At 33.9% G+C, this 27,127-nt stretch overlaps 2 protein-coding genes across 2 annotated transcripts in view; one reads left to right on the top strand and one right to left on the bottom strand.

Annotated features, from left to right (window-relative positions):
- LOC128999746 (probable chitinase 10) overlaps positions 1 to 8,667 on the bottom strand; it is a 74,767-nt gene extending 66,100 nt beyond the window's left edge. Inside the window, exon 1 of the mRNA XM_054426404.1 lies at positions 8,589 to 8,667. The gene's annotated coding sequence lies outside the window, so the exon portion shown is untranslated. The remainder of the gene's footprint in view (positions 1 to 8,588) is intronic.
- A 9,781-nt stretch (positions 8,668 to 18,448) lies between these two features.
- Positions 18,449 to 26,045, top strand: LOC129000012 (N-acylneuraminate cytidylyltransferase A-like). The gene is made up of 6 exons (XM_054426856.1): positions 18,449 to 19,309; positions 21,289 to 21,431; positions 22,559 to 22,711; positions 23,424 to 23,573; positions 23,913 to 24,051; positions 24,564 to 26,045. The coding sequence occupies exons 1-6, from the start codon at positions 19,143 to 19,145 to the stop codon at positions 24,679 to 24,681; spliced, it is 870 nt and encodes a 289-aa protein (XP_054282831.1). The 5' UTR covers positions 18,449 to 19,142; the 3' UTR covers positions 24,682 to 26,045.
- The last annotated feature ends 1,082 nt before the right edge of the window (positions 26,046 to 27,127 follow it).

The raw sequence follows: 27,127 nt of genomic DNA on the forward strand, positions 1-27,127 counted from the left end.
CCAGAAAGATTGTGAAATAAAAAGACGCAGTGGAATCGAAGAGCAATAAAACGAGAAACCAAGCGGTAGAATCAAAGGCCAATAAAACAAGAAATCACAGCTATCTAGATCACAGCTCTACGCCGAGCCGCCAATGTAACAGTTTACTACATATGAAACTGGCTATTGTTACTGGCTAGCAACGTAGTAAAGGTCAAATTATATACCTACATGTATGCTGCCTTGGTACGTGAGGTAGTGATGCAAGACAGCGTAAAAGAGGCAATAATCTGATATTGGCTTCCCTGTTGAATACCGTATAGGGCATACGTGTAGCAATGTGATTCATGTTCATTCAAACAATTAACAACAGCATTTAAAAGCAAGCAATATATTTCTGGTCAATATCATTATCCTGTTATCGGCCATTTATTTTTTCCGTTGCGCGCGCTCTCTCTCTCTCTCAACGCATACCCAACAAGAGTTACCTCCCCCAAAGAGTCCATACACTTAAAGACGAATAATGAATAGGGGTCACTTTTTAACAGCTATCTTTAAATTATAGCCTTGTGTGAATGAAGGTTACTTTTGTATTATTTTAACTAAAAAGGAGACACACAGTGAAATCCAACGCCTTAAATTTAGTCGAACCTCACAACTAGGTAGTTTGTGTATAGAATGACAAAAAAATCTCATCGAGAGACCGGCTAACTCGCGCTTACTGTACGCAATACTGTACAAACAACTACGCTCGATATATCTACGTACAGCTACGTACAAGCGTACTGTGACAACGTAGTATGTAACTAGACTAGCGACCACGGTGACGCAACTCGCAATGCCTCAGTTACTTATGTCATATCTTGCTTCATATGCTCGTTTTTGTCCCGATATATCTTGGACTTTCGACATGGATAATGCTGCAATATGCATGAGAGGAAATCAACTTGGTTAAACTCCTCAATTAAGGAACTAAACAAATATAAGGTATCTCTAAGAAATGTGGAGAGTCATTTAATGGAGTTTAACTCAAAGAAATATTGGCAAAATTGATGATTATAAGATCATTCAGTATATTAATCCAAACGAAAACAACATAGGTCCAAGCAATTTCCTTGTTTATGTTTAACGTAATAACTAATATGTACGTACGAACTAATTTGTACCAAATGGACAATATATAACGTATTTATGAGTCTTAGTAAAATTGAATGGATGTATCTATTATTTGAGATATTTAACACACAAGCACTGGCATTAAAAAGAGATTATGTGGTATTTTTTTACACAACGGTAACCAACTCAGTTAAAACAACGTAGTATACGTATATATTTGCTGTCCCAAATTGTGCTGGAAACCTTAAGCATGTATAAGAAATAACAAACATGGAGTAATAAGGTTAAGGAATCGCACATGTAGTTAATTTTGGATTACCTCTTCCTCACTAAATCCTTCTGCACTACCGACCGTTAAAGTCCCAAGCGTTTTTAGTTACTCTAAAGGTAGTTTGTATACACCTCAACAAATGTCCCTCTGTGTGTCTAAAGCTTGTATACTGTCGAAATAAGACTAAGGATTGGACCATCCCCTTATATGCAAACGTAAAAATACAAAAAAATTTATGTTTATAATGTATGTATGTGGTTTGTAACTCACATGCATTATTTCCCACTAATTCTACAATCGATATACATTGCAAGTTACTTAGTTATCTATGTCTATCGGTTAAGAAAATGGGATTTTGATGTATACACTACAGTCTGTATATTGTTGGTTACCGGTACATGTTCTTATTACATATTCTTAATCTTATTAGTACATATTCTTATTCTTATTCTTCTTATTCATGTTTGTTTATCTGTGCGCCTGTAGTGTGCACCATGTCGCGGTCCGTTGAATTTGTTTTGCAGCTTTTAGCGTACTCTATGTTACAGGTATTTATTAGCCTATATGTTCTCCAAGTGTTTTTGCAAGAATTGCCAAAAACTGTACATTTAAGATTCCCATGTTATTTTTGTGGAGATAAAGAAAATTGTTATAGTTTGTTTGCTTATGGATGTATGCTGATAAATTTTGAAACATTTTTTAATTTATTCTAAACATTTAGTAAAAAACATTGTTTACGTTCCACGTAGCAGTAAACCTAGGAACTCATTAAATCTAAAGTTTTTTTTAAATTGGGTATAATATGTCTTGTTCATGAACATATTTTTAGAAAAAGTCCAATCAGAGGAATTAATTGGTTTAGTCTGCATGTTTGCTGCGGTGGGGGTATTTTTTATTCATGCGTTTATATAGTGTATGTTCTAAATCATATAGGTTCAATTCTGTGTGCCTCTAATTTGTATAGGCGTACTCCTTGTCATAGAATATCTACTTATATTATTGTGTTTTATACTGTATGTCATATGATTCTCTGCTGTGCCTATAGATGGTATACCGGTGCTCTATCTATGTAGTACGTTTCTCCGTTTGCCGACAGTTTGCTCTACATAGTAGCAACTTTGTGTTCGTATTGTTTGAACACTCTGTGTCAAAAGCATTTTTTGTGACCATAGTTTGTATACTCGTTAACTAAATATCTGTGTAAATATAGTTAGCATACTTTGTCATAAGCATCATTGTGCGGCGTGCGCCTATATAATTCATATAGGACTACTCTCTGTCGTATGCATCTTTGGGTTTCAACCGTTGGTATGATCTTTGCCGTATGCTTCTCTGTGTGCCTACAGTTCGTATACTTAAAGTTATAATCACTACGTTCCAAGGTTGAATACTCTATGCCTCCACATGTTTTTCTATGTGTGTCTGTGTGTCTAAGTTTGTATACTTAAAGTTATAATCACTACCTTCCAAGGTCTTATACTCTATGCCTACACATGTTTCTCTATGTGGATCTGTGTGTCTACAGTTTGTATACTCTATGCCTCTATGCCACATGTTTCTCTATGTGTGTCTGTGTGTCTACAGTTTGTATACTCTATGCCTCTATGCCTCACATGTTTCTCTATATGTGTCTGTGTGTCTACAGATTGTATACTCTATGCCTCTATGCCACATGTTTCTCTATGTGTGTCTGTATGTCTACAGTTTGTATACTCTATACCTCTATGCCTCACATGTTTCTCTATGTGTGTCTGTGTGTCTACAGATTGTATACTCTATGCCTCCATGCCACATGTTTCTCTATGTGTGTCTGTGTGTCTAGAGTTTGTATACTCTATACCTCTATGCCTCACATGTTTCTCTATGTGTGTCTGTGTGTTTACAGTTTGTATACTCTATGCCTCTATGCCACATGTTTCTCTATGTGTGTCTGTGTGTTTACAGTTTGTATACTCTATGCCTCTATGCCACATGTTTCTCTATGTGTGTCTGTGTGTCTGTTGCCCCAGTTTCGTCGCACCTGCGACTCCAAACTGGATCTCTCACTTTCTCTACAAGTGTTCCGCCGTTCCTTGTGTCCGTTTTGGGAACGGGGAAAGTTACGGACCGTCACCCAACCGTGATGTTGATATGTTAACTGCTTGACCACAGTTGACCCTCCAGTTTAATAGTATTTAAAGAAAAATTGACCATAATTTTACTGTTTCGAATCTTATTAAATATCGAGAATAGCATTGATTCATTACGACTATTTTGATTTGATATCGCATCTGATATAGTATATGAATTACCATAAGGTATTCCATAACATTAAGTAGAAAGTAAAATATCATGGGATTGGGGAACCCCATGAGCTTTGAGTAGCAAAGAGCTTACAAGAAATACATTTACAGCTGTTTACTTACATGGGGAATATATTTATAGATTGGTGATGTAAACCAAGTAATCCAGAATGTTAGATCACTTCTAATAACGCTACTGCTCGCAAATTTGGTTGTTTTGACTGAAGGAAATTTGCAACAACATATTTTTAGCATTAGCATAAGAGGTATGTAGTGCTAATTAATACCATTATTAAAAAGAATGTTCCGACATGAATTGATATTCTTTTTAACATTTCTAAAACACACTTGATTCTAAGTTTTTTTTTCTGTTTTTAACACTGAGAATCACCTTAGATAAAGAATTTCAATTACACTTCACACAGGCTATCCCCAACCTGTTTGGAAGTTGTTGGTATTTGTGCAATTTGTATATAAGAATTACTGTACTGATAAAAATACGACTACTGTCATGAACAGCAATAAACTAGACGCGTCAAACTACTTTATATAGTAAAGAAATTGAAATAAATATTCTCAAAAATATATTATCGCTAATATGTTCACTCAACAGAAACTCCAGTTTGGTATAAACATTGGTTTTTTTATACACATTGATTAAATTAATGCTATCACCCTTATCAGCTGAAGACTGTTTTAAGTTTTGCTTCGGTATAAGGGTGCGTTTTGCTTCGTTGTAATTAACACTGTTTAACTTTATCTTATCACTTATTAAATAAGTAATTTATAAATGTTTTCCAGAGGTCAGGAAAAGTAAAATCGCATCCTGTTAAGTTTACAAATTAAATCGACATTAGATGTAATCTGCACATAAGTCAGTCTTATACTTCTGTAGTATCATTTGTATCCAAATATGTAGTTTTTCCATTGCAGAATCGTCATTACTTTCCGTCTACATAATTAAATTATTGTTTGACACACAACTCACTGTTTTACTGCTTCACTGTTTTCACGCCTATAGTCCACAATAACCTTCTCAATAACAACAAATACAGCATACCTAATATTAATATTTAAAAATCATGCGGAGGAAATGTATTTTGAACGGACTAAACTCTCTTGAATGATTTGTTTACATTTTATAATAACATTACAACGCACGAGTTTGTCATTTTCCTTCCTAACACAACTACAATAGAAAGCACGGGATCCTCGGTAAAAAGGTGTCCGTGTGTAAAGTGAGGGTAATTTTGTCCCGTTATATTGGTAGGATCGGTTCCGCCAGACAAGAGGTCCGGAACCAGTAGTGACAACAGTTGTCCTTGGATTTGCCCTTTAACCTTTCCAGATCGCCTTGTGGTTGACAAGACGCAGTACAAGGTGGGCTGATTAATTAAGAGTCATGTGGTCAAAATGTTACCAGAAGTTATTAGATTAGATTATAATTGCACGTCGTCGACACGTCAGAGTGCGTATTTTAGGCAAAGATGAGTTGTTAAGGTTGTGTGTTAAATGGATGAGATGACATCTTTGTTACTGACCAAGATCAGCTAGTTATTTGCCGGGACTATATCCAATGATACATAACAGTATCGAACTATATAAAAATAACTTAGGTTAAAATCTAACCAACAACCTTCTAATTAGTAGGAGAACACTTTGCACATTCAGATACCCAGCTATGTAATGATGGTGTTATGTCTAGAAAGTTATTCTAAAACACGGCAAAACTATCTTCCAGCTTAACATTTTTTTATTAAACATATTAACTTTATCTGTACTTGGAAATTCGAACTACTGTAGGTCGCGAAATAATGATGCAATGATAGTAACCCTTATTTAGTCGTACATCTCAGTTATATCTAAATGCTACGGAAATATTTTTAAAAATTTTGAAACTGCATCAGGCCATTCAGATTAAAAAATAAAAATCAAATCAAAACATCTTTTATTCATACGAAGACAAGTACATGTTAGTACATCTGGATAGTGTCAACTTAGCCATTTAAATTAACATTTGCTTAATTATTTATTCATATACTCTTCTATTGAATATAATACTTTGCAAACTAAGCAAGTTTTAAGTTTTAGTTTAAATTTGGAACTATTTATTTGACACTTTAATTCTTTTGGCAATTTTCTGAAATAACGTGCTCCTTTGTAAGACGACTTCTTTGTGTAAAATTCAAGTCCATGATGAGTGGGTATGATTTAATTCTTTTTTCGTGAGTTGTAATGGTGTATTTCTTGTTCTAAAATTGTATCTTTAGAGTGGTCCCAGCACAGATCCCTGAGGCACACAAAATTTTACTGGTTTTAATTCTGATTTATGGTTTATAATTATATTGTTTTTGGCCAAGTGAGTAATATTTTAAGATTTGAAGATTCTGGGTAAACAATTAACTCTTCGTTGGTACAATAAAACCGCTTTAACTAAACATTGATGACTTTTAAAACTCGGATCACTAATGCACTTTAGTCTTGTTTGTTTTACCTTAGTAATTGGACAGTTTCTTCTACACAATTTAAATAAACTAAAAAGTATTGAATAACTTTTTTGATCAACAACCGGGTGAGAAGACTAGCCTACACTCCTCTCATGTAAGCAATAGAAGTGAAGAAACGCAAGTGAAGATATTGCAAATTATACCGGCTCTAGCTGAACTGAACGCACGACGGTATTCTTGCAGCCTATTTAGATCAGCCTTGGACACAAAATACACTTTCACTTGTAACTACAGAAGCGATCTGTTGAGCTCTAGTGGTTAGTGTTAGTGTATAGAGTAAGACTGTGATGAATACAAGATGGTAAAAAACTTCCTACTTTCCTAACGTTTTTTTTCAGAACAATTCTCATGAGGTTACATTACAGTAGTAAAGAGTTTTAAAAATACAAATTTTGGGTTATTTAAATAAAAAAAAAATCTTACAGCACATAATCTGTAGGGGCAATTGTATGATTGATGTATACGATTTGATTACATATTGAACATTAATTTAAACACAAACTGTAATAGATTTTGCTTTTGGGACAATCTTGGTTGTTTAGTAGTTAAATTTTTCTGAATATGTGGGATGTTTGTATAGTTGTGAAATGCGCAAAGCTGAAAATCAAGTAAAATAATATTTTATTTTCCACTATAAAAAACGTACTATATTTGTTCATAGATAGATTTTTAAGGACACAAATTATCCCAAACATCTCAGTCATAATTAAATTAATACAGTGTATAATAATTGACTATTGGATACTGAAGTAGACGTCCCATCGTGTGAGTTGCTATAGCTCACAATAAGTCGTTCCATTAGTTTTAATTGGTAAAAAAGATTGTGTACCCGACAGAAATCAGTAATTTAGATCAGCACAATCTGTCGATGGCTCACATCGACTACAATGATTTTGGTAAAAAAATCTGGCTACAAATTTAACATGGGGATGGAATGTCTAAATGGTATAAAGATTAAATGAGAATAGACACTTAGTCAAAGTTATTTGGATAAATTAATAGAAAATAGGATGCATTCAGGTACAAAAAATGCAACCTACGTACAAAAAATATCTAATAATTATTACGTAATCGGTAGATATGAATCAAATGTGATTGGAAAACAAAAGAAAACATAATTTTATTTCAACAGCAATTTGTATGTTAAGACTTTCATGTTTAATAATGTAGGATATATGTTCACCAGACAATCGTAAAATTTTAAAAAGACGCTGAATTTTAACTCGCCTTTAGTGGAACTACCTTCTATATCCCTTAATAAGGGGGTAGTTATTACATCTCAATATTTATTTTTTACCTTTTCCCCCCATATATAATCCTATCAAAAGAGTGTTATTTTCGTCAAAATTTTCAACGTTAAGCAGATTTATCCGTTTTGGGATCACCTGAACCCAAAAAGTGGGTTTCGAGGTGAGGTCTGTGTGTGTGGATACGTGTGTGGATGTGTACAGAGTTACATAGCATACCTGTGGTCCGATCATAATTAATTAAATCTTGTGTGTAAGTCACCAAATACTGGTGTGGGTATCTCCAGGATTTTTTTTATTTTAATTTCAATGGTAAATTTTCTATAGAATTCCGGTAAAATCGGAATTGATAAAAACTGGCTCAAACGATTTTGATTGAAATTTAGTTTCTTATAGTACTTTTAACTTTGAAACAAAATGGCACAACGCCCATTGCTGAAAAAAGTTACGGTTCAAAAGGTATTGCAGCTTGATTTTCCCCATAAAACACCATAACTACTCCCACCGCTTACCCATGATAGGGTTGTTGACAAGCTAATCGGAGAAAGTATGTATCAGATTACTAATATTGTTTATATATCCTTATACTGTTATATATCTTTAAACTTTTCCACTACCACACAAACAATTGTTGTACAATCATGTAAACAATGTTAAACACGATTTAACTTGTTGACGTGTTATTTACCTTTCCGCTGTTGATGATTTCACCATCTTTCCCGTCGCTGTTTTCCGGTTTTCCAAACCCCAAGGAGTTTTATGGTCACCGCCCCAACGACGGAAAATAACTAACACGCAATTCTTCAAGTAAGCACAATAATTAGAGTTCTGTGGTATGCGAGTTTGAACAAATCCTCATAAACGATTTGAACTATTCTCTCCTACGAAAAATACCGACAACAGTAAATAAAATAAATTGAATGGATGACTTCTAATGCAGTCTTCATCTGACGGAGTAAAAATAATCAAACTCTCAAGGCAACTACTACACTTCCTTAAGGCAAAGAACAAAATAAGAAATTAATAAAACATAAACAAAGCTTCTTATCACAAAGTCTCTAATTGTGTAAAATTCTCAGATGTGTACTAAACCGGGAATTTCGTAAAAAATAAATTATTACTATACAAATAAATTACTAAAATAAAAAAGTATTAGACATTGAGATTGGCTAGATTTTCAACTCACCGTATAATTTGGTAATCCTAAGTCACAGTAGTCACTGGCACGATACCAACGTCTTGTAAGAGAGCGGTAGAGAAACTGATCATGGACACCTAGACAGACAGACAGACAGCCGGTGAGCGGGGGTGTGGGGAGGGGGATGTCGGGGGAAGCGGACATGGGTGTAAAACATGATAGAGTGACACATATGCTGAAATATTAAATCATTGATTTGTTAGTTGTATTGATTAAATGTTTTCATGTTATGTCCCACATTCACATATGCTAGATTGTAGCCCAGAACTTACACATTTAGATCAAGCCAAGGGGGTCACGGAATATCACATGGCTAGAAGAGCCTTTTATGAATAAATTAACTGATATATTTAATGACGACTTGTCATATGTGCTTGTGCTTGTAATATGTTTATAAGTATTGTTGTGATCTATATATATAAAAGGCAAAGCCCTCACTGACTCACTCACTCACTCACTCATCACTAATTCTCCCACTTCCCATTTACCAAGGAGGCTAAAATTTGGTACACTGATTCTTTAGGTATTAGATAGGAAAACTAAGTATTTTTTATTCTGATCGGACTCTCGGGCTCCGCCCCAGTGGCTCTGGAGTTTCCCATGTTAACCTTATGAGTACTCATATTTAAATGGAATTAATGAATCTTAACAGCTGTTTCAATTAAATAAGTTGGTTCTGCTCTATGATGTGCAATAGCATTTAAGTTACAAGGATTACCAACAGGGTGCAGTAATATTATTTTTTTAAATCTATGACAACAGCTGATTTGCAACCAAAAGGTGAGTGAGCGTAGCGAACGAACTTCAACCAGGATGTGATTGAGCCATGCGAACGAGCTCACTCATTAAGTAAAACGGGGCAAAGCCCGCGGGTACAGCTAGTAGTCACATATTCTCAAATTGATGATGGCTAAATAAAAAGCACTTTTGACGAATCTAATATGAATCGTTCTTCACTCTACTGGAAATGGACAAGAATCAGTGTACCAAATTTCAGCCTCCTTGGTAAATGGGAAGTGGGAGAATTAGTGATGAGTGAGTGATTGAGTGAGTCAGTCAGTGAGGGCTTTGCCTTAAATTAAATTATGTTTATTAAAATTAAGTTTATTAAATTATCTGGTCTATTTTATGTTTGTTTGCGTAAATTACTGAAACTTAAAAAGCCCAAGTATTTCTGGTTAAATTCATTACACTTGGGTATCTCCTTTTCAAATCTTCTTGATCATGTATAGGAAAGTTGGATTACGCACAAACGTCGAATGAATGAATGAATGATTTATTCCGTTAAATTTGCTACGTATATGAAATTGTTATTATTTCCATATTCTAGTATATGTATTTTTGCTTCTTTTACCCTTCAAAATATTGGTTGATTTATATAATTAACAGTAATAAGAAATAAAGAATCTTACTACTGTAATTTCTCTAATAGATAAAATATTTAGAAGTGTGTGTTGTATTTACAATGTTCTCGTCAAACCCAGATTATACGAGTACGGTATATTGTCTTCTTTGGGAAAAGTGACGGTCTATCCGTTCGGTTCATTCTAGCCGAACAACAGCTGATTTACTTGGTTTCCATTATTACCATCAGCCGTGAACGCTGGCAATTCAATGTTGGAATGTGCCTTTCTATTTATCCCCTAGTTTCATCTACAAGGCCGTTCTAAGAGCGGAATGCTGTCATAGGTTTGCTGCAAAAGCTAACACACGGGTTTGAATAAACATATTTTCTATTCATATAAAGAGCTAGGCCAGTCAAAGCGGATGAGTGCCACAAATTATGCAGTGTAGAATGCTTAACATTATAAACAATTTATATTGATTTTCAACGATTCACAACGAATCATAGCGTGAAGAAACGTCTGAGAACTATCAGTAAACATTAGGTTGATTTGACGAAAGTAAGAAAACACTGATACCTTGTCGTCTAAAAGATGAAAAAAAACTGGTCCTATCTCACATCCTTGGGGCGCCCCGCTGTTTTGCAGCCATGTAAAACGTCATGGATGATAATACTTCAAGCTGGATAAAAAAAAGCCGTGCTTCAACTTTCGTTTGCGATTTATGAAAATCTATGCAAACATTAGCCGAAGATGAAAGTGCGAGGGACTTTCTCCCAGGTCGTGGGTTCGAGTCTCTTGGCCGTGACGTTTCAAATAGTGAGGTCGTCCAGTGATGTTAACAGCGCACTTTAGGTTTTATGACAAAATCGGAGACTCGTAAACTCAAAGTTGTTGTCGGAGCTTCGTTTCTTGCCTCTACACCGATAATGAGTTAAAATTTACCGATACAGTATAAGGATTTTGAAAGTAATGCATAGTCAAACAATCAAAAAGTACTTGTAAAGGTAGGAACCCGTTTTACTTACTATGAATAGAAAAAGAATCACAATTGTATTACGTATTTACATATTATTTTAATTCGTTTTACTATCAAATTTTTAAACTATACTTGTAGGTTGATAACATCTATTATATTATTACAGTATTACTGCCATATGCATAATTTTTCATTAAAACAGCCTAATTGTGTATAGTCGCTACAAATTGTAAAATTAAGATTGTTTACCCTGTAAAAAAAAAAAATACTTAACTGACAGCATAGATAAAAGGAGTATCTTTTAATCTATGCTGACAGCTAAAACACTCTGCTATAAGATAAATTGTTTAGTATAGCCAACTTTGACATAGTTCAGGTGTAACCTGCTGCAATAAGTATAACCCTCAGTGTGTAGGAAAAAATATATTTACAATTACTCCCGTCATTTCAAAATTAACAAGATTACACAACCAAATATTTTCCTGTTTACTCTTTGTCCTGTTTTCTGAAAGTGTTGTCAGTGCATCATAACCAATGAGTGAGTGATTGGCTCAATCTGTTGTTTGTGTTTCTTTGAGCGATCTAAGAAAGCATTAGGTCATTGATTGATTTCCCCGAATATGCACCTACCACGATTGTAGAACAAGGACCATACCCTAAACGATTTATGATAGCGGTTTGAAACTAAGTAATATTTCTTTGAAAAAGTAATATTTTTTTACAAACATATATGACATTCCACATTATTTTTTTACATAAAGTACGTTTTTGTCTGCTGGTTTAACCGAATCCATTTTGACAAAACTTGTCAAGTGTACGTGTATTTAATTCCCTCGAGTCGGTAACGTTGGTTTTGGGGGTAAGTCCACCCCGCATCCTTCTATCAATAAATTGTGTAAAAAAACAACAGTTCTTCTAGGTTTAACCATTGACATTTGGAAATATAAGTACACACCCCATCTATGCAAAGCAGTCTTATCTGTAGTATTTTTTTTTTTAACCAAAGTGGTTGAGTTCCAATCTGAGAGTGTGCTGCTGTAAGTACTATTCTTTTCTTCCTCAGTCTTCCTTAGGTTCGGTTGAACATTAGCGTTTTCGAAAAAAATCTGTAATTTGCATAAGCGCACAAGCTGTCAAAAAATCAAAACTGACAACAAATTTGACCTGGAAATAGAATGTCAAGTTCTATCCATAGTCAAAAGGTCAACTAACAACTTAACGTAATACACTTGGCGACCCATATGGAGTATTTTAAATATAGTACGTTCACTATTTAAACTTATCATTTACAAGTTTGGGGATGACCTAAACCAACTTAACTTTATAGGACATGTTTTAACAATGGCGCCTTTTTCTTGCAAAGGTTCGCAATACGATAAACTCGATTTCCGGAAGTAGTGGCAATTAAACAGTAAACACCGCGGCGGCAAAACTTGCTGGGACCTAATGTGATAAAAACAGCTGATCGGGCCTTTTACAGGAAGAAAGTGCGGGAATGGGTCATTCCCAATTAGGAGACCGGAACAGGAAATGTAATTGAGGGAACGGCAGCCGCGCATCACTGGTTATACAAGAGTGTCACACGGCATACGGCGCGGAGCCGCTCTGGATAACGCGGAGATTACGAACAATGTTACGAGGCATCAGCATCTGGTGTTCTCTGATTATTGGGGAGATTATCACTGGTTACGTCACTGACTTTGGATGGGTACTGTTTGTATAGTTAGCTAAGTGTTTATCTTTGGTCTAAAACCTCTTGTTAATCTAACGTCAAACTTTTTTTAGACACCATCTTGATAGTCCAATAGTAAATGGCATCTGGCTGAAGAATCAATCTCGCTTGGACTCAAATCTTCAGAATTTTAAGACGAACACCGCAGCTACTCAGATAAATGAGTGCATCATATCTCGGTGATGGGCTTAACCTCCGAAACCAACGTTACCAACTCGAGAAAATTAAATACACGAGCTCTTGGCAAGTTTTGTCAAAAGGGATTCGGTTTAACCAGCAGACAAAAACGTACTTTATGTAATGATGTTCAAAGATGCTCTTCATAAGAAATATTCCTTATTCAAACAATTACCTCTTATCCTATAGTAAAATTTGAAGCATGTGTGCTTCATGTAAGTGCGATGATGTTACTAAAAATGTATTTCCCTAATTGATGGGTAAGTTTTAGATAATGCACTTTAATTTGTTGACTAAGGATCTTCACCAATGTCTCGTTAATTTTTTAAATAAGAGGGAAATCCTTGCTTGTTAATATGCCTTTTACTAATTAAAAAAATTAGATTGCACCGGTCGAGTCACAACTTACAAGCTACTAACCAGCGGGGCTTTGTTAGGCGGGCAGCCACCGGCTATAAACCAATTCCTCCAACATTATCAAGACTTATCCTACTTGTGCAAAAGCAACTGTTGTAATTACCCTGCTCGCTGGTTATGACAGACAGACAGTCGGCCATCGTCCAGTTCACACCGACACACAACGTGATATGTGACGTCATGTAGCATGACATTTACATAAATCCTATTGGTTGATGAGATAACGCGACTTCCACTCAAACTCGTCCTACTTACTTGAACAGTTCTATGAATTAATTATCCAAAACTGAAATCTGCTGTTCTTAATGACTAGGCCTTTAATAAATTGGTCTAGCTAAAGAAACTGGACTTTGTTAAGTAACAAAGCTACACAACCACACTTCACACTTCATTTCAATCTCAACGTTCACACTAATTGATTCACATACGCCCAGTTGCGTCCCCAACTGGAGTTTTCGTCCTCAATAGATATGATGACGATCATATACTATTTTCTTATGTACTTGGTTTGTCCATGTACCGTAGTAATTTTAATGTTTTTGAGATAAGAACTCTAAGCCTAATTGGGTCGTTTTAAGACTGAGAAAATTGTTAAAATATTTAGACACGTACTTTTCATTATTTTACATTTTTAATACATCACATAAGGAAATCAATAAACATTGCTAGTTACATTATGATACAAGAGGAAATACAGAAACTTATACTTACTCTATGACTAGTCACGACACTCGTGTTCGTTTCCTCCATGGACCATCAGATGTCAGGTCCTGCTTCTTCTCCTTACTTCCGGTCCATTGTAAACCGATAAAATCTTCGAGAGGTGATACTTTCTAGCCCCAAACAAGTTTTGTACAGGAAGACTTCCGTTATTTTGTCTTTCACTTCGCACATTTGCAATCATCTGATTACCGTAATTTAACAAACGCGTAACTATGTTTATTATAACTCAAGTTGCGTTAAAATTGAAAAATAGGTCGTCCAGCTTTGACTAGGACAACCCAGCCAGATTATTCGGGAGGTAAAAAAATGCAATACAACATGTGTCCTATCTCAAACCGTTTAGCGTCTGTCTGTCTGTAAGTACTTTTTACGAAAAAACATGCATAACTCCTTCGGTTTGGGCTATAGCGTCGAAATTCAGCAAATATGTTTATCGTTTTGCCCTCTACCTTAGTGTAAAACACGAATAAGAAAACTTATAACCGTTTCAAAATGGTGGTTATTTTTGGGTTTTAAAGCTTAATATCTTCAAAACTATAAGTTTTGTAGATGGTGCAAAGATTGTTATGATTGGACATTATCAACTGAGCAGTTTGAACTGTGTTAGTATTAAAATATGGAAAGCTGTAGAGCTGAAGACATTGTTATCACAGCCTAAACAGCTAATTGTTCAACAAGCTGGTTGGCCAAACAGCTGGTTGGTCTAAATAATCAAAATATTGTAGGCTATTTTATACTCAAAAAGACGTTTCAAAAAGAGAGATAAAATATGTTGAAGGGGTTTGGTATCATAAATTATAAATATCAATTAACAGCTGTTGCTGCTGATTTTTTCTCTAGAACAGCTGTTTTGTATTAGGTAGATTTTTGTATAGATAGCATTAGAAACAACAATTCCAGGACCATTGTTGAAGTAAACATAACTGGATATTAACTTTGGAAATCGTTAATATCCAGTCTTACAGTTTTAATTTGAGTTTGATGGTTTTTAAAAGTTATATAGTTTTAACAGTATTATAAGTTTTAAAGTTTAATAGTTTTTAAGAGTTTTTTTTTTATATATTTCATCTTAAGTGTTCTCGTGAAAGTTTTCCTTTTTGTGGAATTAATTGTTCTAGCTGGGCTGAATATACAGATATTCATGTATGGACTTGCTTATGGAAATGTCAGACTAGCAAGCAGGCTATGTGCCGAACGATATCCCCGTAGAACTCAACCAAATCATCGCGTTTTCTCTGGAGGTCATGGTCGCCTGAAAGGAACCTGGGGAACTGACACCAAATCAATCCAACGAACCTCTAAGACCAGTTAAAATGTTGATTTCGAACTGGAAATTTTGGAACAAGATGAGAGAAATCCCTCCATGAGCGTATGTTTGATTGCTAACAACGTAGGTGTATCTAAAAGCACAGTTTAGAATTTAATTAATTCTTTATCCAATTCCTTGAAACTAATTAATATCTATCATGCTCGATAGGTTCTAGAGAAAATAGTTGGCTATTGCAAATTACATATTATTAACTACACTGACCTATAAAGTTAGTGAAGTGGTAATTAGTGACTTAGGAGGGTGATACTTTGACGCAAGATGAACAGGTTCGGTTCTAAGCCTATATAGAAAAATTTGAGGGGTCTTCAAAGCCTTTGAGTTTCTTCCATGCAAATCCCCATGGCTGTAGATGCTTGACAATTAACAGAATAGCATACATGATCGCCAACCATATCTCCTAAAACAATCCAAACTATAGCTATTAAATCCATTCGTACAGAATGTTTCAAAAACAAACTTTAACTAGCTTTCGTGCAGCACACACTGGTGTAAACAGAACGAATTCCGACATTAAATAAACGACTTTATGAGGGAAGTGAATGGGAGTTTTCCACCAAACAAATCATTTATCATCAAACATGTTTTCTAGCAAATGTGAGGCAAATCGTACAAAAGCATTACATTACAGTTACATATTCAAAGTATTAAATTTAGTTGTATTTTGAAATTCCAAGAAGACAACGCAATATCCTCGGCTAAAATATCAATTTTCTATAGCACTTAAACATTATAAATGATGCAGTACATTGTAAAATGTGTGAAACGTGTTGTATTAAGCTTTTTTGTCGGTTTTAATTTTAAAGCTACAGCAAGGTATATTAACCAATTTATGGGTAAAACACAATTTCAAATGTTTAAATAAAATAGCTCATTAAATGGAACGGTAAACACTTTTAGATACTTATCTCTTTTAATAGAGCATTTAAAGAAACGTAAACAATAAAAACAATAATTTATTATATACGGACCTTTCTAAGGCATTTGATAGTGTAAAACATAGTAAATTACTAGAAACACTTAAAATAATTGGAATATCTAAATGAGCTCTTAACTGGTTTTCTTCCTATTTGACAAATAGATCTCAATTTGTGGAAATTACCCATTTGACAAATCATAATAGAATTATCAAATCATCATCAAGTTATCAACCAATTAAATTTGGGGTCCCACAAGGTTCAATTTTGGGGCCTTTGCTTTTTTTGTGTTACCTTAAGGGCATAGAAGATAATTTAACCTACAAGCAAAATTCTATATTGTGTCTTTACGCTGATTATTCTAATTTCATTGTATCATCCAAATCTCCAGAAGAAACTGAAATTTTTACAAATGTAGAATTAGAGAATATTGGAAACTATTTCTACAATCATAACTTATTATTAAATTCACAAAAAACAAAATTTATAAATTTCAGAACAGCTCAGAACAAAATTACAAAAGAGCCAACAATAATTTACCACTCAAATAACATTCAAAAGGACAATCTGATCAACTTTCTGGGTTTAACAATAGATGAAAATTTGAATTGGGATAAACACACACAGAAAGTTTTGACGAAAACTAACTCCGGAATTTATGCTTTGTCAAATATGTCCTTTTATTGTAATTTGAAAACCCTAAAAAGTATATACTTTGCTCACATCCACTCTCATCTTTCATTCGGTTTAGCATTATATATGGGTCAACAAAAAAAATTAATATGGATAGCATTCTGAAGCGGCAAAAAGAGGCTATCAGAATTATGCTTAAGCTTAAACGAGATGATTCGGCAAAAGAACATTTTAAGAAATTACAAATTTTTACAGTTTATGGGAAATATATTTATGAAACAATTCTTATTGAAAAAAAAATGAATCTGAGCAAGTAATAAATTCAGTACATTCTTATAATTTCAGGAGGAGAAGAGAGTTTGTCCAGCCTTACAAATTAAAATAAAAAAAAAAAACCCTTATACGCTGGTAACGAGTTTCTAAAATTTGTCCCTGAATTGATAAAAAAAGAAACAAACCTATCTAAATTCAAGAAAATTCTAAAAGATTATTTAATAAATTTAGCATTATATTCTTTTGAGGAGTTTTCCACCTCCCATACATAGATATAGTATTTTTAGTATTCTGACACTATTCACTGTACCACCAATACCAATGTACATGACTTATGATGAATAAAGATGTTTGAAAAAAATACAAAAATAAAAATAAGGCAATACAAAACAAACAACTAAAACAAATGGTGGAATTTGTGAGCACAAAAACAGGCGCATAATTAGTTTGCACCACTTTGAAGTAACTTTCAAAACTTCGTTGTTGGGTTTGAAAATAACGATTCATCTTGATTCCAATCTGGATTTATTTGAATGTTACTAAAATATTGATAAATCAACTGGTTGTATCAAACTAAAGTTTCATATAACGTTTGTATAATCGTGTTTTCGTTAAAAATCTAATACTCCGATTGTTTCCAGTATTTCTTAGGATATGCACACAACCACAAATATACAACTTATAAAGCGCCTCATAAGCATTCTTCCTATGAAACTATTGACAGTCGTTTATATTTTGTGTTTTTCATTATGGATCTAAAACCTTTTTTACTTCTTTTAATGGTAAAAGCAGTTATTTCTAACTGTTCTCGTAGTAATATGTAATGAATAATTATGCATTAGTTATATTAATTCAAATGCGATTAAGTTGCAAATGACCAGCCAAGGACAAATCGATGTCCCTTCAGCGTTCACATTATAAAATATTCATCATTATAATGGTAAAAGGTGTCAATTGTACAAATACCCAGATACACTGTATAGAATAAGTGATTTATCACCGGTGGGATATTTCCCCTTAAGAGGGGTTTACTACTAATACGGGATATATTGGGATAAATGACACGATTACAAGTCTTGGTTTCACACATAGGGGTTGTACAACAATCAAAACTATGCTAATTGTATAAGTAGGTTTAATTAAATGATAACAGTATAGGCGTATTAAACTGATTACAACAAACACATAGTTTATATGAATATGATAGGGATACTTTTTGTAAACTTGAGGGATATTTAATTCCAAGAGAGGAGGTGGCCTCCCCCTGTGTGGTGGGTGGAGTTTGCGCACTCGCAATTGCAAAACAACTTACACCAGTAACATTACATTCTACCGTGTGTCGAGCATTTCAAAATACGCTGGAACAAAAAATGCAACGAGAAATGTGATTTTATCATGTTGACAGATATAGTTATGCTTTGGTGTTGGGTTTTAAGAATTTCTTTGGTGAAACAGTTTGGTGTTAAACGTTCGTAAATGCTATAAACAATGAGTTTAATGTAACACTTTTAATTCAGTTATATTTTAGGATTTTCGTAAGCGACTTAAAAATATCTTGAGTTCTTGAGGTCTCTCTAGATGTATTTGTTGTCAGATTATAAAATATTTTTTTCTGTGTCGAAGTATTACAGGGTTGTATAAACTGCTTTGCATATACATGTAAAATAAGAGTATTAAGTTAAATAAACATCAATCGCCAATGTTAAGCAAGTAAATTTTGTTTCAGTTATACTTTAAAATTTATAGCAATACTAGTTTGTTCCATATTTTACCAAACCATGTGGTGACCTAGTTTAGTGCTATGTAATATTATCAGACATTCAAGTTACTTTTAATAACATAATAGCTCATTTCATTACTGAACTAAGGTAATCAATTTAAAACCAATCTAATATCAACGTTTACGAATCGTTTTCGCAAAATTAGGCCGACCTAACCTAAAAATCAATAGTGGATTAGTTGGTGACCACTCCGCTAGGAGCGCTAGTGTCGACATCACGTGACCGCGGTATCAGCTGATTATGACGAGTGTAGAGCCGCGTACACCCCTCTCCCCCATGCCACCCTCACCGCCAGCTGACTGCCAGGAGTGTAAGAGACATTTCCTCGCTATCGCAGCCGTCGTTGTCTGTCTGGCTGGGTGTCTACTGGTGCTCAAGGTGGACAAGGATATAATCGTCGAGGAGAAGTAAGATAATAAACTGCCGGGTACTGTATCCTGTATGTAGTTTGTTGGAAAATATATATATAAAAGATTGTTGCCAAATTTATTTTAACTGAAGTAATATTTCAGCCTAAAATCAAAATTGTTCACTAATTGTTGCATTGGTCTAGGTTGGCCAACAGATTTCCTCCTAGTTTTCCCAGGTATATGAAATCTTTTTCCTGTGTGGTTGATTCTGAGGGGACAAAGGAAATCATTCATAAAAAAAATAAAATAAATAAACAACTGAGTACCGTATATGAACTAGTAGAGAACATTATGTGTGTCTTTCTTTAAGTTTCCAATGATATGTGGACAGGAATGAAATTGACATTCTTTTTGATGTTGTGCGTACCACCAAAGAATGTATGTGAAAATCTATTGCCAGTTAAGAGAAAGCTTTATCAATTACACTATGAGTTTTTTTAATAACAATAAGTTAAATGTTCAATTAATTTTGTATGCTTGTTAAAATAAATTTAGTAATCATTTTCCGACACCCGGTATTTTAAGTTAGCATAATTCTAAAATTTAATTGACTTGTACAAAATAATTAAGATATTTTGTTTTCTTAACAAAAGTGAATAATTACAGTTCATTCACATGAACCGGTACTCATAATTACTGGCCCCAAAACAAGATACAATCGAGATACTTTAAAAAAATCTACAAACAAGGTTACAAGAAAATTGTTTATAAATCGTCGATTTGAAAAACACAGTTAGAAATATAACTCTGTATACGTTCCAAAACGTGCCAAATGTAAACTAAAATGTAAAAATGCAGTTATATATTTTGAAAACGGTGATATTGTGTTGAAGCTAATTGATAATACGCAAAAAACTATAATTTTAAAACAAACACATAATATGTATAATATAAAATATTATTTGGAAAAGTGCACAAACTAAGTTAAACATACAATAAAAGACAAAGTGATACAAACATATCCCTCATTATAAAAACAAGCAGATACTTTCTGTTAAACATACTACTGAAAATAGCCAATAAGTTATGATAACGATGGTATTGTATCGTACTACAAACCCACTTATTATTTTATTGTTGGATTCTTGAACGTAACCACACTCTTAGTACAATTTGAGTAATTATTCTTATATTGCAAAAGTTTATTAACATATAGTTTGTTGCATTCTCACTAACCCAAACTAAGACGGTTTAATAACAGTACACTAAACATAACAAAAATTTAAGCTACTCATAATTTATTGGTTAAAAAATGCCTAGATAAAACCCTAGGAACGCCTGCAATTTTCCAGACGCAAAACAGATGCAGCACTCATATTGCGTATGGGAGATCGCAGGCGCGCCTCACAGTACTGTACTCTTCAGAGCACTTGTAACTGACAGCCTGAGTCCGACTCACCTTATACTAAGTGTAAAGACGCTCGTAGTACAATAATACAAACACACTGTAGTTCTATAACTGGGTGGTTATACTGTAGTGCTTTACCTTAAAACATGTTCCCTCCTAGGTGCACGGGCATCATACAAAATCTAATATTTCTACAGCAATATATAGTGGGAGCTGAAAAATACATGCAAATTTACTCATCTTATGTCTCCTCCTACATCTTGATAATAAACATCAGATAAATATGAACCTCTAATTGTTATCATTAAACACAGCCCCTCTCCTTTTTCAACCAACAGTGCAGCCGGCCATCCACAGTGACAATTCATGAGAAGGGATTAGATATGTCTCACTTTGTACAGCTAAGTTTCCAACGTTGAACCCAAAACAGTGTGTTTTCATGCAAAATCCTTAAAGGTTTTTATCTTAAAGCAAACAAGGAAAACATAGATTTGCTTACAATCATATAATTTGATGTATTGCATAGATCTTTTGATGGGAAAACCATAAATTTTTGTTGAACATTACATTAAAATTCAAATTACGATTTCATTATTAAAATGAAAGTTATACTGTTTATCTTTTTCAGGATAGAACCAGTGGTCGCCACTAAGTTGGTGGGGCTGATTTTGGCTCGGGGAGGTAGCAAAGGACTTGCTCGCAAGAACTTGGCTACCATCAACAACAAGACTCTACTCTCCCGTGCACTGACAGCTATGGCCAACTCAAACTGTAATTCTTTGTGTGTATATGTAAAAAATAGACCTAAAATTGGAATGGTTTAATTAGGAAGGAAAATGTTTACTACCTTGCTGTAATGACACATTCAATAGTTATTTGTGCAACTAGTGAGGAAAGTGAGCAATTGACTCACTCGAGAGAAATCCTTACTCACGAGCCGTAGGCGAGTGAGGAATGGTTTCTCGAGTGAGGCAATTGTACTTTGAACTCGAGTTGCACATTATACTTTTCCTACAGTTACCATAAAATAAATAAATTGGTGATGAAACATAACCTATTTTTACACAGAAGTGAACTTTTAATATAACATTTAATGTGAAGTGACAAATGCAACAGTACGCTGATTTACAGCCAGTACTGCCAACGTATTTCGCGCGCATACGACGTTGCCTGCATGTTACGCGCTCACTATTTCGTGCCTTCACGTTGAAAATCTGGAGTGAGACAAAGTAATTAGAGTGAGACAATGTTAACATTGTCTCACTGATGAGCGAATTGGCCACTTTGCTTTCTCAAATCAGTGAGAGAACATGTACATTGTTAGGTAACTGTAGGAAAATATTTTTCTATTCAGATTAAATTATTAAGTGAATAAAATAGCTTTTTTCAGTAGATCTTGGCAATGTTCCAAGACCCTTTAAGATTTATTTTACAAAAAATCTAATTGGTTTATCTCATTATTGTGAGTAGCAATGGAATTCACATTAAGTTTAACCTAACCAGAACGTGAATTCAATAATTAAATTATATATTCTAATTGATTATCAAGGCTGGCTGTTCTGTAATGTTTATGATTGATTTTCAGACATATACATTTGGATTTTTAAATTTAAAATTTGACTTCTTTATTTGCGGCTTTACTATTGGCAAGTTATGCAATTATTTATCTTTTTGATAAGTTTTCTAAGCTGTGTAAGGTATCATTTACATATTGCATATTGCATACACGTCCTGGTAAAATTGGTAAAAACAGTGTTTGCAATTTTTATGACTGAAGTTTTCGTAAAAACTCCCCAAAACAAAACAAAATAATGCTTTGGATCCAATAAAACATGTTTTGGTTATCTATAAAAAATTAGTGTACATATAATACATAATGGTTTTGTATCATTCCAAAGGTTTTGATGAGCTGTGGGTGTCAACGGAAGACAAGGAAATTGCAGAGGAGGCACTGAAGTACGAGGCCAATGTTCACCAACGACCAGCCTCCGTGGCTGAGGACAACACTTCCTCTATCTTGGCTGTCCAGGAGTTTGTAGAGAGACATCCAGGTCAGCCAATTGTAAATTACATCTTGATAATTGTGGGTTTACAAAGTGTTTATTCTTCTTGCCTCTTTGATTCAATTATTTTCCTAGTTTTCTGCAACTTCAACTTGCTCAGTCTAGTCAACCACTGAGCCTCTCCATCTTCTCCTATCTTTTCAAAGTTCCTCTTCCTTCACCATCTACTATCCCACTCTTTCACCCCCACATCCCGTTTCACTTCATTGATCCATTTTATTCTCGCTCTTCTTGAGTTAATTTCTTCTTTTAATATTAACAACCTGTATCCTAATAATTTCTCTCTTCCTTCATTATCTTGTTATAGGTGTGGTGCAACCATCTAAGTCTTGCTTCTTCAAATTTTTCTTTTAATATTTGAGAAAATAGTGTTTCATAAACTTTTGAAGTTGAGGATAGGTTTGCCTTTATAATATTACAAACTTATACTATTAGTTTATGCAAAATAAGTGATCCTACTTTTTTCTTTGATTGTATCTTTGAATCATCTGCAACTGATTTTTACCTCAATAATTTTGTGGAACATGTATGGTAAATTTATTCATCCTCATACTTTTATAGGGTCAGATCATGCACATGAACAAAGTTTACCACAACGGCGTAATAATCTGCAAATTTTGGTCATATTTTGATCATGATGCAATGGGCCAGATTAGACTGACATGGTTTAACTTATCAAAACGTTGCAATTGTTTTTCAGATGTGCGGTTGGTGGGCCTTGTCCAATGCACTTCTCCATTCATCAAAGCCCAATGGCTGCGCGAGGCTTGTCTTATGATGACTTCTCAAGGGTATGACTCTGTATTCTCTGCAGCCCGACAGAAAAACCTGCGTTGGGAGCCTGCGGAAAGTACGTACAAACTTACAAGAAATATAATTGTTGAGGTTTTGGTCACTGGGAGGTTCTTAAGGGTCAGAAAATAGTAAATTTATATTTTCTAATACTGAATCTTGAGAGTTTCTTTAGTGATTGAAATACGATTTTCTGCACAAAAGTGGTATTTACAAAAACCATGGAATCTGAAATATTTACATGTACTTTATTCTTTTACTACAAAAAGAAATCCAATTTAGAAAGACAAATAAGTTAACTGTATCAAGATATTTCAACCAAAGTTAGTTTTTGGTAGTTTGTAGTATAGTTTTTGAAATAATGTTTGATTTTCTAAATATATTTTATGTTTTGTAGATGGAACAGTGAAGGAGCTGAACTTCAACACAGGGGAACGGCCTCGAAGACAAGAGTGGAATGGGGAGTTGGTAGAAAACGGAATGTTTTACTTTGCAACAACTGAGCTGGTGAATCAAAACAAACTCCAGGGTGGAAGGTGGGTAGCCAAGTAGAGCTAAAGGGAATAAAATTACTAAGGTGAAAGGTTTTTGACGAGTTGATAGATATGCAAAGTGCTGAACTTTAATCAGGTGAATCGGTGGCTCAGTAGGTAGAGTGAGACTTTGAATTTTGGCCCTATATCATCAATGCATTGGGTTCAAATCCTGGTGCCTGTCACTACATTTGGTCAGTACTGTTCAATTCTTTTACTGTGCCAGCTAGCTCACTCCTTGCTTTACTTGATAAGTTCAACAATCAGGCCCAAAGCCTATGTGAATGGACAATTGCAAGGTTAAATGAGGCCGCCGACTACGGGTATATTATCTTTACTGTACACAGTACTGTATATGATGAAAATATAATATTTGGTTAATATTCTAAATATTAATATTAATTAATACATTTCTTTGTTAGTTACATTGAATTCCTTCCTCTTTGCTGGATTCCTTAGGTAAAACTATGCAATTTACAGACTGCTAAGTTCAAAGGTTATTTTTATGTCCACAGGGTCGGGTATGTAGAGGTCCCCAAAAACTACAGTTTGGAGGTGGACACTCCGTTAGACCTCTTGATGGGAGAAGCCCTCGCTCCAATTTTGGATCCTACACTTGACAACCCAGACTAAATTTTTGGACATCTTGTCTCATAGGTCTGAGGTTTCTAGCAACTGCCTAAGAAGTTAAATATCTTTAATACAGAGGTTTCATATTTTCAATAGATCTTCTTTGAGATTAGTGAGAATTGGACAGATGACATAACATGGGTAGGTACAACAGACCAGTGTTAGATAAACTGCTGTGTTAGATATAGTTAACTGCATGTACTTTTGTATCTTGAACCATTAATTGGAACAACTGGATAAGAAGAACACCCTTGTAAAAAAAACACAGTTGATAACCATACAGACTATCTTTGCCATGTGTCCATACAGGGCTAAACAGTTTTTTTACTCGTATGTCTAAAGGTCTTGTTGAAGCTAACATGTTCTAAAATGATAATTAATGTACAAGATAATTCATGTTTTTTAATGATATGAAACCTGGTAGGTAGTTGCAACTCCTCATCATAATGAGACATTGATGTTTTTGCGTTTATAAACTTCACAGAAAGTTAACAGCTTTGAAAAGGAAATGATAAATTTGTAATTCATATTTTTTTTTTCATGTAATGCTTAATTTACAACCTAGGGTAACATATTTGTACTTTAAGAATAACAAAATGTTTAGAGTGATAATACCATTCAAAATGGGTAATTTTGATTTTTTACAATCATAATTTTTTAGAATAGATTTTTTCAAAGCTATAAGCTTAGTAAATGTTTTATTTATCATATTCAATGTCATATTATTGCATTTTTATCACATGTATATCCTTAGTCTCACTAAAGCAATATATTGCTTGCAGCGTGGTAGTGACGTCTGAATGAGTGAAAATGCAATGGCTTTTTTAACTAATGATAATCATATCAAATAGCTATAGTTTGGACACATCTTAAATGCTCAACTCCACAGAAATCTACCTGGCCCCGGCCGTCAAGAAAAACGGCCCTGACAAAGATAACTTTGTCTTCACTTGTACATTAATTCACTATCAATAAAATTATATATTTTTTTAAAAATTTACCCTCTTATATTAAAGAATACAGACACAACTAAGTATATAGTTTAAATTCATGTGAAGGGTAAGTGTGAGTGAAACAAATGCTTGTTACGGACTAAGATCAGCTACACCACACCTACTGTGTTTGAGTTAGCTGCTTCATTAGTTTGTAGTACCATGATAGGGTTTTAGAGGTTTCAGGCAATACTTTTTCCATTCCTCAATAAAAAATAGCATACATTTTTATCAATGATAAGAGTAAATTTAAATTTGCAATAATGTGACACTCAATTGACCTTGTTAATATTCGAAATGTGTTTAAAACACACAAAAAAATAGTTTTTGGAAATACATTTTATAATTAGTAAGTATCTTGTTTTTGAATAAATACTATTATTACTGATTATTTAACTTGTATGTTTCTTTCTACTTCTAGTAAATCATTGCTTTTGTCTTCTGAGCTAACAATTAATTTCTCACATATCTTTATCCACCCAAGAAAAGGAGAACCAAGGCTACTAGATATCTATAGAGATTCACTTCTCCACGAATTAATATTATGGTGAACAATAAAGAAGTGTACACCATTTGTCTTTTCTTATGAATTTTTACTGTATAAGATAAGACCAATAACACAATGTGGTCCTCAAAAAATTAAGTTGACTTGAGACCAATATTCTAGTTTTGATAGCTTGCTAGATAACGTGCCTTCCCTCAAATTTTTTTGTTGAAATGTAAAATGTCAAACTGTTTCCAAATTGATGAATCGTCTAAGCTGTACAGTAAAGATAAACTAGGTAAATATAGCCAAGAGGACATCAAAACAACATGTGAAATAAATATAATTTATTTTATTTCTTACACATCTAAAGATGTTGTCGTTAGCAAACAAACAAACAAAAATACCATAACACACAAGTAGTCACATTAAACAAATTAACCCATCAAATTTGTTTGTTCAACTTTGATCTAATGTAGGAACGATCTTACTCTTAAACACCTTCTTAACCTGGTTTGCTCAGTCTAATAAGTAAAAAGTAGATTACTGATACTGATGTAGGGTTGAAATTACCGACATCACAATTATAGGAATCTGGAATCTCAATGGTAAAACACCCCTATCAAATTTGGAGGATATCTTTTTTATCGGCTCAATTTAATTACTTTTATCATTTTGTCTACAGCACCATCAGGGCTAACCTATTACACTTCAAAATTAAAATTGTGTTAACAAATTACAAAACCTAAAAGAGTTTCATTTTTTTAAATTAGGCCTTTTAAATAACAAATTTAGGATATTGTCTCTTGTCTATGACCATAGTTATTTTTCTTGTACTCATTAAAAATTTTCGGAGCCTATCAATTTGGCAATTTCCCCAAAACACCACACAAAACGATGCTTGGATTAACCAGATTTAGTTTATAACAAAGAAATACAATTTAACAATACATTAATACTCTTGGTATTTAAT

The sequence above is a fragment of the Macrosteles quadrilineatus genome, unplaced genomic scaffold, assembly GCF_028750875.1.
Source record: "Macrosteles quadrilineatus isolate MER2022 unplaced genomic scaffold, UCM_ALF_1.0 Scaffold_8__2_contigs__length_117827958, whole genome shotgun sequence".
Lineage (NCBI taxonomy): Eukaryota > Metazoa > Arthropoda > Insecta > Hemiptera > Cicadellidae > Macrosteles > Macrosteles quadrilineatus.

Excerpts from the sequence above, each read along its gene's own strand:
- LOC129000012 (XM_054426856.1), top strand. The coding sequence starts at position 19,143 with ATGACGAGTGTAGAGCCGCGTACACCCCTCTCCCCCATGCCACCCTCA. Across the intron at positions 21,432-22,558 it reads AGCTATGGCCAACTCAAACT|GTTTTGATGAGCTGTGGGTG; the intron begins GTAATTCTTTGT and ends ATCATTCCAAAG. Across the intron at positions 23,574-23,912 it reads GCGTTGGGAGCCTGCGGAAA|ATGGAACAGTGAAGGAGCTG; the intron begins GTACGTACAAAC and ends TATGTTTTGTAG.